Raw genomic sequence first — 16,878 nt, forward strand, 5'->3', positions numbered from 1 at the left:
AGCAAATCTAGAGCAGCTGAAAAGAGGAAAATAGGTTAATATTTTCTATGTAGACCCTTTAAAAATCTAGAATATCTCAATGAAACCAACAAGTAGAATAAGACCACAATCTACTTGGATGATGTGTTTTCTCATGGTATGAAAATAATCATTGTTTGTGCAAGCAACTAGAATTATGGATTGTAATGCTGGAGAGTAAATGCGTGGTGCATTCAATGACTGTTAAACCTCACAGCAAGAAACTGAAAAGATTAAAATCCAGTGCAGTACCTCAACTCAAATAAAACACTGACTGATAACCGAGGGGTACCCTTCCTTAAACAAGCTGGGATAGAATTTGACAACCTCCCAATCTTTCACTGTAACTTTGGAACAGAGATTGGCAGATCTCCTGGTGAAATGGAGTAAATGGTTATTAATACCATTGCCGTGACTTCTTGCTGAACTTTTGCCGAATTGACGGTTGGAGGTCAGGGTAACTCTTGCAGAGGTTCACCTGTAATATATTTCATTATAGATTCAACATAGCACGCACCAAACATCTCTTCATTTTAGGACTCGTGTGAAACAATGAACTGCCACATTTCAAGAGTCAGAAAGACTCATTGATATAAGAAATGGTTGGTCACCCTGTTGCCAACCCTCCAGGATTGGCCTGGAGTCTCCAGGAATTGAAGATTAATCTCCAGGGCACTGCTGTGTGCAACCCCAGAGAAAAATCATCAGGATATTAAAAAAGATAGTTTCTTTTGTCATTTTCTTTCACGATTTCTATTCACCAGATATTGAAAATAGGCAAAAGGTTTGTGTGGCTGACAGTCAAATGTCATCCAATTAAGTGAATGGGACTTTCTCGCCAATTGGTGTAGGAAGGCAGTACATCACAAGGGTGGTGTACTGGGCGAATAATGGCAAGAGCCTGGGGCAAGTCATATGATGAAACCTCCAGGAATACATTTAATCACAGCTGGTAACACTTGTATGGGCTATAATTCTAATCTAACCAGTCAGGAAGAAAACATATTCTGATTGGAATGACAGTAATAGGGTTTAGGGGTTTTATAATCCAGTGATCTGTTCTGAGATGATATACCATTTTGGAGAGTTTGCATTTACATAATATCTTTCATAACTTCAGTCCCAAAGCATTTTACAGCCAATGAAGTACTTTTGAAGTATAGTAAAAAAGAAAAACTGCAAGAAAACAACCTCAAAGTAATAATGTAATATTGTGATTGTATCTTTATTGAAAGTATGTTTGGATCTATCTCAGTAAATAACACTGTGATATATTAACTCACTCCATCTAGTTTTAGGTAACATTACACTGCAGTTATAACTATACTGGGTAAGTACAATACTCTTACTTAAAAGTTACAAACGTGACCCAGCTTTTAATCAGTAGAAACAAATTCAAAATAAAACACAAGTAACACCAAGCTGTCATATCGAATAAGCATCATCACAAAGAATTGTTGCAAAAGGACACAAGTGGCAGCTAGGAATTACATCAAAAACGTTAGTGTTTAACCAGAAAAATGCACATTTAAACTGCAACACAGTGTTAGCTGAAATGCTGTTAGCTGTCGAAGGCTTTAAATGGCAAACCATTAAGATTCACAAAAATCACCATCTTACTGTGTCTCCAAATTCTGAAGTTGTCATTCTTTGTTGAACATAAGTTAAATACAGATTTTTTTTGTGTTTTTGTTAACTTTTATTGATTATAGAAAGCAAAGACAACTATTGTTTGGCATTTCAAATATACAGACAGAAATAGGCCGTTTTCCTCAATCTTTGCTTTGAAATGTTGTTCGCCATGGCAAATCTACCTCATCAATACCATTCTTTTCACATTCCCTAAAACCCCCACTACTCTCAAGTAAATACACAATTTGTTTTTAAACATTTCAATTGATTCTGTATCCATGGTCTCTGGAGCAGTGCATTCCACATGTTTTGTGTGAAACAACTTTCCTGTCGGTTCACTTTTAACTGGCTCAGTTTGAATTTTAACCTTTGTTGTAGATTCTCAGTTAGAGGGATGCATGATTTCCTATCTAACCTGCCAATTCCCTTATTTTAAACATATTGAACATACTTTACACACATTTGCATGTGATGAGCACCATTTGATATTGTTTGTGTTATTGTGTCACTATCCTATGAAGATTGATACATTGCAAAGTAAATTGTGCTTTTACATTTGCTTACAATACTGTTACAGTAACTGACATTGCAACACATCACGTAGTACACAACCACATAAAGAATAAACGACAATACATCTCGGAATGTAAGCCACTTCATTTATTAATTCACAGTGTGTAATAGATGTTGTATTCTTGTAGTCTTCATACTAATTTATTTCATTATATTCCTATATCTGATATTGGCCCCTTATGAGAAACAGTGCTTTGTTTATTAGGATCATGAGTCATGACCGATGTATGCCTGTAATTCTTTACAGGTTTCGTCTGAGGGATCTCCGTCTTCTGCTGTAGTAATGCCTGAGCGTATGTTGCCTTGAGAAGTTCATCATGTAGTTTTGCTTACGAGTCCTACAATGAAAGAATAAAAGAATGAAGCTGAATAAAGTCATAAAATTCCCACAAGGAGTTCCGTTAACCAACTTTCCACCTTACGCAGACTTCACTTTCAGTAAAATCTGGCTGATGGGTTTTCTTGAAGCTTCTCAGAATTTGCAAAATTAATCATAGTTTGTGACTATACTGGGAGAAAATGAATACTGATGAATCATCCCTTTTACAACAGGGCACACTGATACTTACAGGACCACTTCTACGTGATCCAGAGCCCACTGGTCACGGCCTGCTCCATTATGACGTGGCTGCCACCACCGTAGCTGAACACCTTTAACTCGTGCTTCCCTATAGTAATAAAGATCAAGAAGTTAGCTGTTGAATAGATTTGTGACATTTTGGGGTCATTGTGTCTGTTAAGCTTTTAGAAATAGTGATTTCCTTTGTAATTTATCTATGATCTGTAAAAGGTAGAATTGGCTGCAATAGCTACTAGCGCTGCCAGAGAAAATGCCATAATAAGGATAACATAGAACAGTACAGCACAGAACAGGCCCTTCGGCCCTCAATGTTGTGCCGAGCTTTATCTGAAACCAAGATCAAGCTATCCCACTCCCTATCATCCTGGTGTGCTCCATGTGCGTATCCAATAACCGCTTAAATGTTCCTAAAGTGTCTGACTCCACTATCACTGCAGGCAGTCCATTCCACACCCCAACCACTCTCTGAGTAAAGAACCTACCTCTGATATCCTTCCTATATCTCCCACCATGAACCCTATAGTTATGCCCCCTTGTAATAGCTCCATCCACCTGAGGAAATAGTCTTTGAACGTTCACTCTATCCCCTTCATCATTTTATAAATCTCTATTAAGTCTCCCCTCAGCCTCCTCCACTCCAGAGAGAACAGCCCTAGCTCCCTCAACCTTTCCTCATAAGACCTACCCTCCAAACCAGGCAGCATCCTGGTAAATCTCCTCTGCACTCTTTCCAGCGTGTGTGGAGGTGGACTTGATGGGCAGAAGGGCCTCTTCTGCGCTCTATGATTCTGCGATACCTCCTGCAGACGCAACAATGGCAAAAATCACCTACTACATAGAACATAGAACAGTACAGCACAGAACAGGCCCTTCGGCCCAAGATGTTGTGCCGAGCTTTATCTGAAACCAAGATCAAGCTATCCCACTCCCTATCATCCCGGTGTGCTCCACATGCCTATCCAATAACCGCTTAAATGTTCCTAAAGTGTCTGACTCCACTATCACTGCAGGCAGTCCATTCCACACCCCAACCACTCTCTGCGTAAAGAACCTACCTCTGACATCCTTCCTGTATCTCCCACCACGAACCCTATAGTTATGCCCCCTTGTAATAGCTCCATCCACCCGAGGAAATAGTCTTTGAACATTCACTCTATCTATCCCCTTCATCATTTTATAAACCTCTATTAAGTCTCCCCTCAGCCTCCTCCGCTCCAGAGAGAACAGCCCTAGCTCCCTCAACCTTTCCTCATAAGACCTACCCTCCAAACCAGGCAGCATCCTGGTAAATCTCCTCTGCACTCTTTCCAGCGCTTCCACATCCTTCTTATAGTGAGGTGACCAGAACTGCACACAATATTCCAAATGTGGTCTCACCAAGGTCCTGTACAGTTGCAGCATAACCCCTCGGCTCTTAAACTCCAACCCCCTGTTAATAAAAGCTAACACACTATAGGCCTTCTTCACAGCTCTATCCACTTGAGTGGCAACCTTTAGAGATCTGTGGATATGAACCCCAAGATCTCTCTGTTCCTCCACAGTCTTCAGAACCCGACCTTTGACCCTGTAATCCACATTTAAATTAGTCCTACCAAAATGAATCACCTCACATTTATCAGGGTTAAACTCCATTTGCCATTTTTCAGCCCAGCTTTGCTTCCTATCTATGTCTCTTTGCAGCCTACAACAGCCCTCCATCTCATCCACTACTCCACCAATCTTGGTGTCATCAGCAAATTTACTGATCCACCCTTCAGCCCCCTCCTCTAAGTCATTAATAAAAATCACAAAGAGCAGAGGACCAAGCACTGATCCCTGCGGTACTCCGCTAGTAACCTGCCTCCAATCCGAAAATTTTCCATCGACCACTACCCTCTGTCTTCGATCAGACAGCCAGTTACCTATCCAATCGGCCAACTTTCCCTCTGTCCCACACCTCCTCACTTTCATCATAAGCCGACCATGGGGGACCTTATCAAAGGCCTTACTAAAATCCATGTATATGACATCAACTGCCCTACCTTCATCAACACACTTAGTTACCTCCTCAAAAAATTCTATCAAATTTGTGAGGCACGACTTGCCCTTCATGAATCCGTGCTGACTATCCCGGATTAATCCGCATCTTTCTAAATGGTCGTAAATCCCATCTCTAAGGACCTTTTCCATCAATTTACCAACCACCGAAGTAAGACTAACCGGTCTATAATTACCAGGGTCATTTCTATTCCCTTTCTTAAACAGAGGAACAACATTCGCCATTCTCCAATCCTCTGGCACCATCCCCGTGGACAGCGAGGACCCAAAGATCAAAGCCAAAGGCTCTGCAATCTCATCCCTTGCCTCCCAAAGAATCCTAGGATACATTTCATCAGGCCCAGGGCACTTATCGACCTTCAGTTTATTCAAAACTGCCAGGACATCCTCCCTCCGAACATCTATTTCCTCCAGCCTATTAGCCTGTAACACCTTCTCTTCCTCAAAAACATGGCCCCTCTCCTTGGTGAACACTGAAGAAAAGTATTCATTCATGAATATAAAGTCCCTTTGCCTCAGGTGAGATGGCATCTCTGTACAAGATTGGGGATCTCTGAAGCTTCATAAGGAAGCAAATACTTCCTAATGATATCAGCCGGGTTGTCCATGACTGCATCCTAGGATTTATACAATTTGACATTTTTTTAGTGTGATCACAAGACATATTAAAAAAACTTCCTGATTTTGTTCGATTTAGCAGAGATTTTTCCACAAATACAAGTTTGTGCAGTACTATTTCCACATCACTGGGTGGTGCAAGTGCACTTTGTGCAGTTCCTGAGCCTTTGATGAACACGATCAAAATAGAATCAAATGCAGTTGTGGATCGGAGGAACAGGATCCACCCTTACATGGACCCAAAGATCGGTATATCAGCATTAATCATAACAAATTGGCATTGTACGCTGTTCCTGCAGATTCGACATCCATGAAAAGTCCGGTTTCATCTCATTTTTCTTTACATACATAAATATATCTGTGCAAACCACAGAGATGGAGCAATGCACACCACATGATCAAACACAAACCACAAAACAAATCAGATGCTATACACTGTAGAAAGAGAGTAAAGAATCATATGAAGACCCATTTCTTTTAGCATATCTGCACAACCACACTATTTTATTCCCTTCCTGAGCTGATTATCAGCCCATTAAACTGTGTTATGAATACTCCTTTTGTGGCCAACATGTTCTGATGTTGGACTTGAATCTGGAGCTTTTGGTTCAGAGGTAGGGGTGCTACCACTGTGCCACAAGACTTCCAGACCCATCCATACTTCCATGATTAGCAAAATGGTCGTTCTTTGTATCATCAGTTTAATGTGTCAATCAAACAGCAAAGTCAGGGTGAAAGTTAGGATTCAATTAGAGGGCAAAGAAGTTTCGTTCATTCTGATCTGTTTTAAGGTAAGGGAAAGGAGGTTTAGAGGGGATGTGAGGGAAAAATCTTTTTACCCAAAGGGTGGTGGGATTCTGGAACTCACTGCCTGAAAGTTTGGTGGAGGCAGAAACCCTCATTACAAAGTATTTAGATGTGCACTTGCGACGCCAAGGGATACAAGGCTATGGGCCAATTGCTGGAAAATGGGATTAGAATAGTTAGGTTGTTAGTCTTTGATTGGCGAAAACACAATGGACCAAAGGGCCTTTTTCTGTGCTGTATACATCAATGACACTATGACTCGATTGTAGAGATGTCCAGCTACACTGTAACATACTGATTTTATATTAAATATTACTTTGATTAATATAAATGCCGATTTCTACATCCAATAAGATTATTAGTGGAGGAATGCAATAAGGATCATAGGTTCAAGGTGGAACACAATTAAGGGAATTCTAAATTAAATAAGGGCTAAGGTTCTCAAATGTACGGATGGCAGGAAACATATGGTAGGATTTTTCGGATGGTGGAGTTTCCTGCCCTGCACACCAGCCTGACAGCCATTTAATGTTCCGATGAAGTCCTGCCTTAGAGAGGAGCCAACCAATCTGATTGGCCGGCAGCTCAGTAATTCCAAGAGCAAGGTGGCAACAGTGGCCAGGTCTTGGAATCCAAACAGTCCCCAGTTTCTAAATTCTGGAGCTCTGGGAATCTCACAATGGCCAGGGCAGGTGAGACCCAGGGTTGTGGGGGACAGGGTTCTTGATAGATAGGCCTTTGGGGGAAAGAACACATGCTGGCAGGCAGAGACCTTGGGGGGTGCCCAATGTGGAAAAGGGGCCGTTGAGGGAAGTATCTCCCCCACACTTCCTACCCTAGGTCCAAGCAGGTTGACCTGCTGGACTTCTACCAGCCCCTAAACCTCTCGTCAGCCTAAAAATAGAGACCAATAATTCGCTACTTAAGGGCTTCTATTGGGGAAAGGGTGGCTGCCTTAAACCTTGCCCAGCCCATGTAAACTTGTGACTGGCCAGGGGCAGGTGGGAGGGCAGTGAGAAAACCCCCAGGGAGTTTTATAGATCCCCCCACCTGCAAACCTGATGGCAGGGGGCTTCTGCCCAAAGATACCATTCTCTGCTCCAGCATTTTCACAACACGTAATGAAATAATTCTCCCTTCCCTTCTCCAGCACGAGAGTAAGTCAATCTGTGTACAACTTCCCATTCTAACATAGCTTTGGCCTTTTCAACAGGTAGGTCTGTCGATGAGAGAGTATCTCACCTGCCTGAAATGTCTTTAATATGCAGTTCAGGATCCTCTGCCAGTTATCGCAGTCTGATGATTGCAATTTTCAGGTAAAACTGGGTGGAAAGTGTATTGTGCCATCCTGCCTATTTCCACCAGGCCTAACCAGGAGCCATTTAAAGGATGCTGGCAAGTACTCAAAGAATAGCTCATGAAATTGCAAGTTCTTTTAGTGGGTTCAGGAGGAGAAGTGCATCTCTTGAGCCCCCAAAACAGTCCAGCTGGCTGCCATATCATTTAAGGTTCCCCCATAATGACCTCCCCACAACTGCCTTCCCCAAGCTTCCTCCGGTGTTATTTGCTGGTTGGCACAGTGTGGGAGTGGTTGATTGGTTGCCCCCCGTAACTGGTGAGCTGCTGTGAGGTGCCCACTTGGAGCCCATAACTTGCCACAGGCACATTAATGAGGTCTCAAGATGGCTGAGCTCTCGGCCAACACTAGCAGGTTGCCAGCCTATATTGGGTGCAACTGAAATTGTGTCCTCCAATTCTTCTGTCTAAATTGATGAACAGAGGAACATATATTGTTTCCCCTCTCCCATTGTGATCACCCCATCCCATTGTGACCAGCATAATAAGGCTGATGCTGTTTATCCATCAGCCCTGTGCTCTCTGACTTACACTATCTCCAGATTAAGCAACACCTTGATTTTAAAATTCACATCCTTGTTTCCAAATCCCTCCACAGCCTCACCCCTTCCTATCTCTGTATCCTCCAGCAGCCTAATTATCCTCCAAGATATCAGTGCTTTTCCAATTCTGGTCTCCTGCGCATCCCCGATTTTAATCATCCCATTATTGGAGCCATGTCAATGGCTGCATTGGCCCGAAGCTCTGCAATTCCTTTCCTACTTCTCTTTCCTTCTTTAAGATGTTTCTTAAGACCTACTGCTTTGACCGAGAAAAATCTGGCATATCCCCTTATGTGAGTTAGTGTGAAATACTGTTTGAAACGTTCTAGTGAAACAACTCGTATGTTTACTGTGCTGAAGACGCTCTATACATGGGGGAAGCTAAGACATGGAGCACAGCCTCAGAATAAGGGGCCAATCATTTAGAACTGAGGCGAGGAGAAATTACTTCACTCCAAAGGTCCTGAATCCTTGTTAATTCTCTACCCCAGAGGGTTGCGGATGTGTCGTTATTGAATACATTTAAGGATGGGATAGACAGATCCTAAGGGGGGGCGATTCTCCCAAAAAAATTCTAAGTGTCAAATTCACATAAAAACGAGTAAATCACACTGGTTTTTTCAGCGCGAGTTTCAAAATGAATCTCCGACACTCTGTGCGCTGCAGAGTGCACTAGCGTGAATGACGTGAAAAATCCAGGGGCCTATTCCCGGTGAAGAGACTGAAATCAGTGCGCTGAGGGGGGTCACCGCACCCGCGCCGATCTCTGGGAGATTGCTAAACAAGTCCTCCCAGCATAGACGTCTGCTGGTCTCAACCCGCCATGCACATTGCTGGCCTGATTCCCTCAGGGAATCAAGAAATATGGCGAGCAGGCAGGAAATTAAAAGTGAAGCCCAAAATTAGCCATGTTCACACTGAATGATGGAGCAGGCTCGACGGGTCATACGATCAACTCTGCTCCTGTTTCTTGTGAGAGGACGAGTTAATAGATTGAAAAGGTCAGAATCGGATCTTTTCAGTTAGACAAGATAAACTCCATTTCCAGAGATGTCCAAAGATGTGCGGGTTAGGTTGATTGGCCAGGTTAAAAAATTGCCCCTTAGAGTCCTGGGATGTGTAGATTAGAGGGATTAGCGGGTAAAATATGTGGGGGTAGGGCCTGGGTGGGATTGTGGTCGGTGCAGACTTGATGGGCCGAATGGGATTAGACTGGGTGGGATATTAAAGGGTGCAGGGAGTGAGGGGGAGAGTGGGATTAGACTGGGTGGGATATTAAAGGGTGCGGGGAGTGAGGGGGAGAGTGGGATTAGACTGCGTGGGATATTAAAGGGTGCGGGGAGTGAGGGGGAGAGTGGGATTAGACTGGGCCTCCTTCTGCACTGTAGGGTTTCTATGATTTCATTTCTATGATTTCCAGACGTGTGACATTTTACTTTTAGTCGAACAATAACTTGTATATTGAGGTTTTAAAAAAAAATCATACAGCAACATTTGTTAATGAAACGATTTCCTTTCACACAATGAAGTATTTGTTTACAACACCACCAACTTCCATTTCACTGATAGTTACAGCGGGGTGAGAACTGCTTTGGCTACTATGTGCAGTACTGGAAGTGCATTCTGGATGATTTCCTGTGTTGCTTATTTCTGAAAGGATACATTTATAATATTGCTGGAATTGCCCAACAATTCGGCATGTCCGCTCGACTCTCACCATAGAAAGCATCCTTTCTGGATGTATCACAGCTTGGTATGGCTCCTGTTCTGATCAAGACCACAAAAAACTACCCAGGATTGTGAGTAGCCCAGTCCATCACGCAAACCAGCCTCCCATCCATTGACTCCGCCTACACGTCTCACTGCCTCGGAAAAGCAGCCAGCATAATCAAGGACCCTACGCACCCCAGACATACTCTCTTTCATCAGGAAAATGATACAAAAGTCTGAGAACACGTACCAACTGACTCAAGAACAGCTTCTTCCCTGCTGCCATCAGACTTTTGAATGGACCTACCATATATTAAGCTTATCTTTCTCTACGTCCTATCTGTGACTGAAACACTATATTCTGCACCCGCTCCTTTCCTTCTGCCCTATGTACTCTATGAACAGTATGTTTTTGTCTGTTTGATGTGCAAGAAACAATACATGTGACAATAAATCAAATCAAATTCCCAATGGCATTGATAATTGTACCAATAGAGGAATTCTGAGTCCAGTATGTCGGACATTACAGAATGACATCTTACCTTCTTATGTATGTTAGACTTTTGAAAGATTTCTCAGCTCTGAAGATTAGATACTTACAGAGGGACATTGTAAGATATTCTCTGGGCATGTACGAAATCCTTAGGTTGGTGCTGAGCTATAACATGCCATGTAATGCCTCCGTTCAGACTGTACTGCAGCAGGATGGCCTTGTCCGCAATGTTGGGGTCTGTCAGGTCAGCATTGCAGCTCACTGTCTGTGATGTGCTGCCAATCTGCAGCACAAACATGATTTTGCTAAAGAGAAAAGAGATTTTGTGTTTAGAAAATGGAGCATCGAAACTAATAAATTAGAATAGCTAAGCTCAGTACAGCTAAGATTCAGTCCCAGGAAATGCTCAAGCGATTTTATAGAGATTAAGTTTTATAAAGAGAAAGGCAAGTCTGGCGGGATTGTCCAAAGAGTTTTCATTTTTGTTAAAATAGAAAAAGTGATCCAGATTTTACTCAGCGTTTTCAGTAACGTTTTTGAATCTTCTGCACATCAGGCTGTTCTGATGATGTTGCTGTACCTGGAAGATGCAAATTGCTTCCTGGAGCAGTTCCCTGCACTTTAGTGGGATTTGCAAACTTGGATCAGCATACGAGGTGATCTGGCGCCAGGTGGCCTTTGGAAATACTTTACTGGACTGCGGGAGGGCAATTTACCAATGGCAGGGATCCAGTGCCCAGGCTGGTGTGATGATCCACCCTCTGCCAAAGTGGCAGGAGCCAGCCCGAGGTGAAGATTTTCATCCATCAGGGAGTAATAGCCTGAAGGAAGTGAGACTTTTCATGACAGTTCTCTGCTCTGGCAGGAAATTTGCTTTGCAAATTTATCCTCATGTAGGTAGACCTAATTCCTCAATCATCAACATTTCCATCATACAATTTACAATTCAGTGATATACTCTTTCTTAACTGTTTACAGTGTAGTTGGGCTTTAACTGACACTATTGCTGCTTCAATGTCATACGCAAGAACGATTTTTAAAACCATAAGCTATTAATGGGTGGCACGGTGGCGCAGTGGTTAGCACAGCACCAGGGACTCGGGTTCGATTCCCGGCTTAGGTTACTGTCTGTGTGGAGTTTGCACATTCTCCCCGTGCCTGTGTGGGTTTCCTCCGGATGCTCCGGTTTCCTCCCACAAACATGCAGGTTAGGTGATTGGCCATGCTAAATTGCCCCTTATTGTCAGCAGGACTCGCTAGGGTAAATGCATGGGGTTACGGGGATAGGGCCTGGGTGAGATTGTGATCAGTGCCGACCCAATGGACCGAATGTCCTCCTTCTGCACTGTAGGGATTCTATGATTAATCATAGGAAATGTGGCATTGAAAGGTTTTCAATGGTGAAGAACAGAGAGGGTCTCTGCCTTTTCAGCAATGCTAAGCTCAACTCTCAGCTATTTCCTGAAAAACATGTACCTTGCCCTGGTCAGATCCAGAAGTTTGGTTACAGCTTGTCTCATCTGACAGCCATTGAAGTATAGCGACTCCCCGTGGGCATAGGGTGCCAGCTGACCACATCCACTGCCAATAGCCCCTCCTTGAATCACCTGCCAGTTTATTTCCGTAACACGCGGAGACTCAAAGTTGTCCTTGATGTAACTGGGCAGGTCATTGATTGGAACCGAACAGTCATCTCCTGCATAACAAAGATAAGCAGCTGTTAGGTAAGACTGAAAGAAAATGAAGGGGTTATATTTTCTCAAAGAGAATTTTTTTTAAAGATTACTTGATTTTTTTTAAGTTAAAGTGGTAATGAATAAACAGCTTTGACTATAATCTGCCCATCTGCAGCAATGGTAAATGTTGAATTTTTATTTGGTCTTTGGTACTGTTTGTAACTTTTTTGGAATTTGTAGATGAAAATAAACCAAGGGCGATTTAGTTTGCCTTCTACCATCCTGGCAGTTGCATGGAACAACAATAAAGGAGTTGTTGACAAGTTACAGCAATTATTATCAATTATTTTACAACACACTAAGGCATGGGGAACCTTCTGTGAGGAAAGGCTTTGCAAACCGTGGGTGGGATTTTCCGGCCTCGCTTGCCCCAAGGCTGGAAAATCCCGTCCGAGGTCAACAGACCTTGGCATGGTCCACGTCCCGCCTGTGACAATTCCCGTGGCAGGTGAGACGGGAAAATTCCGACTCGTATGTTTAAAGACACCTGTTCCTTTAAATCTTGCTACACTCGCCACGTGTCAGGTCATCCCAAAGTATTATTTTCTGAAAGATATCAATTAATTTGCATTTGAATGAATTAGTACTTCCACTGGGGATCTGGTCCCAGAGATTTAACGCTTCCTTACTGAAATAATAGGGATGATTTTAATCCCTTAAAATGGGTGGTTTTGGGTCAGGTGGGAGATTAAAAAGTTCAAGATCGGAAACTGAAAGTAAACGTGCTTCAGACTTGCCCAATTCCAGTATTAACAGAGGTAGAATGAAGAACTGGTAACCAATCCTGTAACAGGAGGCACGCCAGTCATTGAAACTTTTGAAGGAGGCTGCATGCTTTTTATTCCAAACAGGTTTCCCTGTTTTTTTATTAAATTTATGTTGACCAGGTTATCATAGAATCATCATAGAACCACTACAGTGCAGAAGTAGGCCATTCAGCCCATCTGCGGACTTTTGGAAACTCGGCAGATATAGGAGGCCAGGCATATTGGCTAGATCTGATGATTAACTTCTTATTGGCCAGGAGGAGCAGGACTCTTTCCATGAGACCCTAGAAGCTAATGTGTATACACCTTCAAACCTTCATGGCTTCACGAGACCATCCCCAGCAATTTGTCCGATTGCCCAGCTCCACAATCTCCTCTAAAAGCCGTTTAGGTTCCCTCCAATCTCTCCTAGATCCTACCCTGATCTCTAATGCCCCCTCCAATCTCTTCTAGACCTCTGATCCCCCAACCTCTGAGCCCCCCCAACTCCGATTTTTCCATGAACCCCTGTCCTTTCAACTTCATTGTTCGCTCCCAAACTGCCACCATTGATCTTTGACCCCCGACTCCTGGCCCCTGCCTCTCCCCCACTGGTCTCCATCCCACTAACCACAAAACCTACCTGGTCCTCAGCTACAGCTTTTCCTCGGAAAATCAGACTGGTTACCCGATTTCAAAAACACATGCACAATGTGGAGTTTGATAACTCCTTCTCTCATCCAACAAATATCAGGACCAATGTTTTCCTTGATCTACGGGTCTCTGCTGCTTCCTCACTTCCTATTATGTAGCTCCTAAATCATAGAATCCCTCCAGTGCAGAAAGAAGCCATTCAACCGTTAGAGAGAAGAAGGTTAAGAGGTGACTTAATAGAGGCATACAAGATGATCAGAGGATTAGATAGGGTGGATAGTGAGAGCCTTTTTCCTCGGATGGTGATGGCTAGCACGAGGGGACATAGCTTTAAATTGAGGGGTGAGAGATATAGGACAGATGTTAGAGGTAGGTTCTTTACTCAGAGAGTAGTAAGGGGGTGGAATGCCCTGCCTGCAGCAGTAGTGGACTCATCAACATTAAGAGCATTCAAATGGTTATTGGATAAACATATGGATGATATTGGAATAGTGTAGATTAGGGGGGCTTTAGATTGGTTCCACTGGTCGGCGCAACATCGAGGGCCGGAGGGCTTGTACTGCGCTGTAATGTTCTATGTTCTAATGTTCTATGACCCACCGGCAGCAGTCAGCCAGGCCCTCGCCCCGTACCCTCACACATTTACCGTGATAATCCCCCTGACACTAAGGGGCAATTTATCATCGCCAATCCACCTAACCCACACATTTTGGCATGTGGGAGGAAACTGAGGCACCCGGAGGAAACCCACGCAGACACAGGGGGAACGTGCAAACTCCATACAGTCACCCAAGGCCGGAATTGAACCCGAGTCCCTGTGAGGCAGCAGTGCTAACCATTGTGCCACCGTGCCACCCTAATCTCCTCTAAGAACCTGGACTCTTTCACTTCTTCCTACCACAGAAGTCCTCAATTTCTTTTCAGAATGAGAGTCTTGTGCAGAACAGCTACTAGGGTTTTAGATGAAGGTAGTGGTGATATTGTCACCCAGCATGTCAGATATTTCCTCCTTTGGCGGCATTGAACTGGTTCATTTTAAATAGCAAAGTTAGAGCCATACCTTGATAACCTTCGTCACAAATACAGACTGTTCCAGTTCTACAGTATCCGTGTCCACTGCAGAGCCTGGTACAGGACTCTCCAATGTACACATTGTCAATTCCCCAGCTTTGTTTCTCTGTGATGCCCTCCTTCTGAATCCACCGGAACTGAGTCGCACTGAAAACATAATCATCAACATTTATTTAACTGGTTCATAGGTTGTTGGTTGAACAAGTAACTAGCACTTGACTTGGTTCTGAGGAATGAAACAGAGCAAGCTGACAAGTTAAACTCACGGAAATATTTGGGGACCCGTTTAAGATACAATAGAACATAGAACAGTACAGCACAGAACAGGCCCTTCGGCCCACGATGTTGTGCCAAGCTTTATCTGAAACCAAGATCAAGCTATCTCACTCCCTATCATCCTGGTGTGCTCCATGTGCCTATCCAATAACCGCTTAAATGTTTCTAAAGTGTCTGACTCCACTATCACTGCAGGCAGTCCATTCCACACCCCAACCACTCTCTGCGTAAAGAACCTACCTCTGATATCCTTCCTATATCTCCCACCACGAACCCTATAGTTATGCCCCCTTGTAATAGCTCCATCCACCCGAGGAAATAGTCTTTGAACGTTCACTCTATCTATCCCCTTCATCATTTTATAAACCTCTATTAAGTCTCCCCTCAGCCTCCTCCGCTCCAGAGAGAACAGCCCTAGCTCCCTCAACCTTTCCTCATAAGACCTACCCTCCAAACCAGGCAGCATCCTGGTAAATCTCCTCTGCACTCTTTCCAGCGCTTCCACATCCTTCATTATAGTGAGGTGACCAGAACTGCACACAATATTCCAAATGTGGTCTCACCAAGGTCCTGTACAGTTGCAGCATAACCCCACGGCTCTTAAACTCCAACCCCCTGTTAATAAAAGCTAACACACTATAGGCCTTCTTCACAGCTCTATCCACTTGAGCGCCAACCTTTAGAGATCTGTGGATATGGACCCCAAGATCTCTCTGTTCCTCCACAGTCTTCAGAACCCGACCTTTGACCCTGTAATCCACATTTAAATTAGTCCTACCAAAATGAATCACCTCACATTTATCAGGGTTAAACTCCATTTGCCATTTTCCAGCCCAGCTTTGCATCCTATCTATGTCTCTTTGCAGCCTACAACAGCCCTCTACCTCATCCACTACTCCACCAATCTTGGTGTCATCAGCAAATTTACTGATCCACCCTTCAGCCGCCTCCTCTAAGTCATTAATAAAAATCACAAAGAGCAGAGGACCAAGCACTGATCCCTGTGGCATTCCGCTAGCAACCTGCCTCCAATCCGAAAATTTTCTATCCACCACCACCCTCTGTCTTCGATCAGACAGCCAGTTACCTATCCAATCGGCCAACTTTCCCTCTATCCCACACCTCCTCACTTTCATCATAAGCCGACCATGGGGGACCTTATCAAAGGCCTTACTAAAATCCATGTATATGACATCAACTGCCCTACCTTCATCAACACACTTAGTTACCTCCTCAAAAAATTCTATCAAATTTGTGAGGCACGACTTGCCCTTCACGAATCCGTGCTGACTATCCCGGATTAATCCGCATCTTTCTAAATGGTCGTAAATCCCATCCCTAAGGACCTTTTCCATCAATTTACCAGCCACCGAAGTAAGACTAACCGGTCTATAATTACCAGGGTCATTTCTATTCCCTTTCTTAAACAGAGGAACAACATTCGCCACTCTCCAGTCCTCTGGCACCATCCCCGTGGACAGCGAGGACCCAAAGATCAAAGCCAAAGGCTCTGCAATCTCATCCCTTGCCTCCCAAAGAATCCTAGGATACATTTCATCAGGCCCAGGGGACTTATCGACCTTCAGTTTATTCAAAACTGCCAGGACATCCTCCCTCTGAACATCTATTTCCTCCAGCCTATTAGCCTGTAACATCTTCTCTTCCTCAAAAACATGGCCCCTCTCCTTGGTGAACACTGAAGAAAAGTATTCATTCATCACCTCGCCTATCTCTACTGACTCCATATACAAGTTCCCACTACTGTCCTTGACCGGCCCTAACCTCACCCTGGTCATTCTTTTATTCCTCACATAAGAGTAAAAAGCCTTGGGGTTTTCCTTGATCCGACCCGCCAAGGACTTCTCATGTCACCTCCTAGCTCTCCTAAGCCCCTTTTTCAGCTCGTTCCTTGCTAACTAGTAACCCTCAATCGAGCCATCTTAACCTTGTTTCCTTATCCCTACATAAGCTTCCCTCTTCCTTTTCACAAGACATTCCACCTCTTTCGTGAACCATGGTTCCCTCACTC

The 16,878-nt window shown here is 43.7% G+C and overlaps 1 protein-coding gene across 3 annotated transcripts in view; it reads right to left on the reverse strand.

The window, feature by feature from the left end:
• Nucleotides 1-1,224: 1,224 nt before the first annotated feature.
• The window catches only part of reln (reelin), a 343,770-nt gene continuing 328,116 nt past the window's right edge, over nucleotides 1,225-16,878 (reverse strand). For all 3 annotated transcript variants that reach the window (XM_078235653.1, XM_078235652.1, XM_078235651.1), the window contains exons 61-65: nucleotides 14,563-14,720; nucleotides 11,843-12,062; nucleotides 10,474-10,671; nucleotides 2,793-2,891; nucleotides 1,225-2,561 (exon numbers count right to left, since the gene is read on the reverse strand). In XM_078235653.1, coding sequence (XP_078091779.1) covers nucleotides 2,465-2,561; nucleotides 2,793-2,891; nucleotides 10,474-10,671; nucleotides 11,843-12,062; nucleotides 14,563-14,720 — 772 coding nt within the window. In that variant the 3' untranslated portion in view covers nucleotides 1,225-2,464. The remainder of the gene's footprint in view (nucleotides 2,562-2,792; nucleotides 2,892-10,473; nucleotides 10,672-11,842; nucleotides 12,063-14,562; nucleotides 14,721-16,878) is intronic.

This window comes from Mustelus asterias, chromosome 19 (genome assembly GCF_964213995.1).
Source record: "Mustelus asterias chromosome 19, sMusAst1.hap1.1, whole genome shotgun sequence".
NCBI lineage: Eukaryota > Metazoa > Chordata > Chondrichthyes > Carcharhiniformes > Triakidae > Mustelus > Mustelus asterias.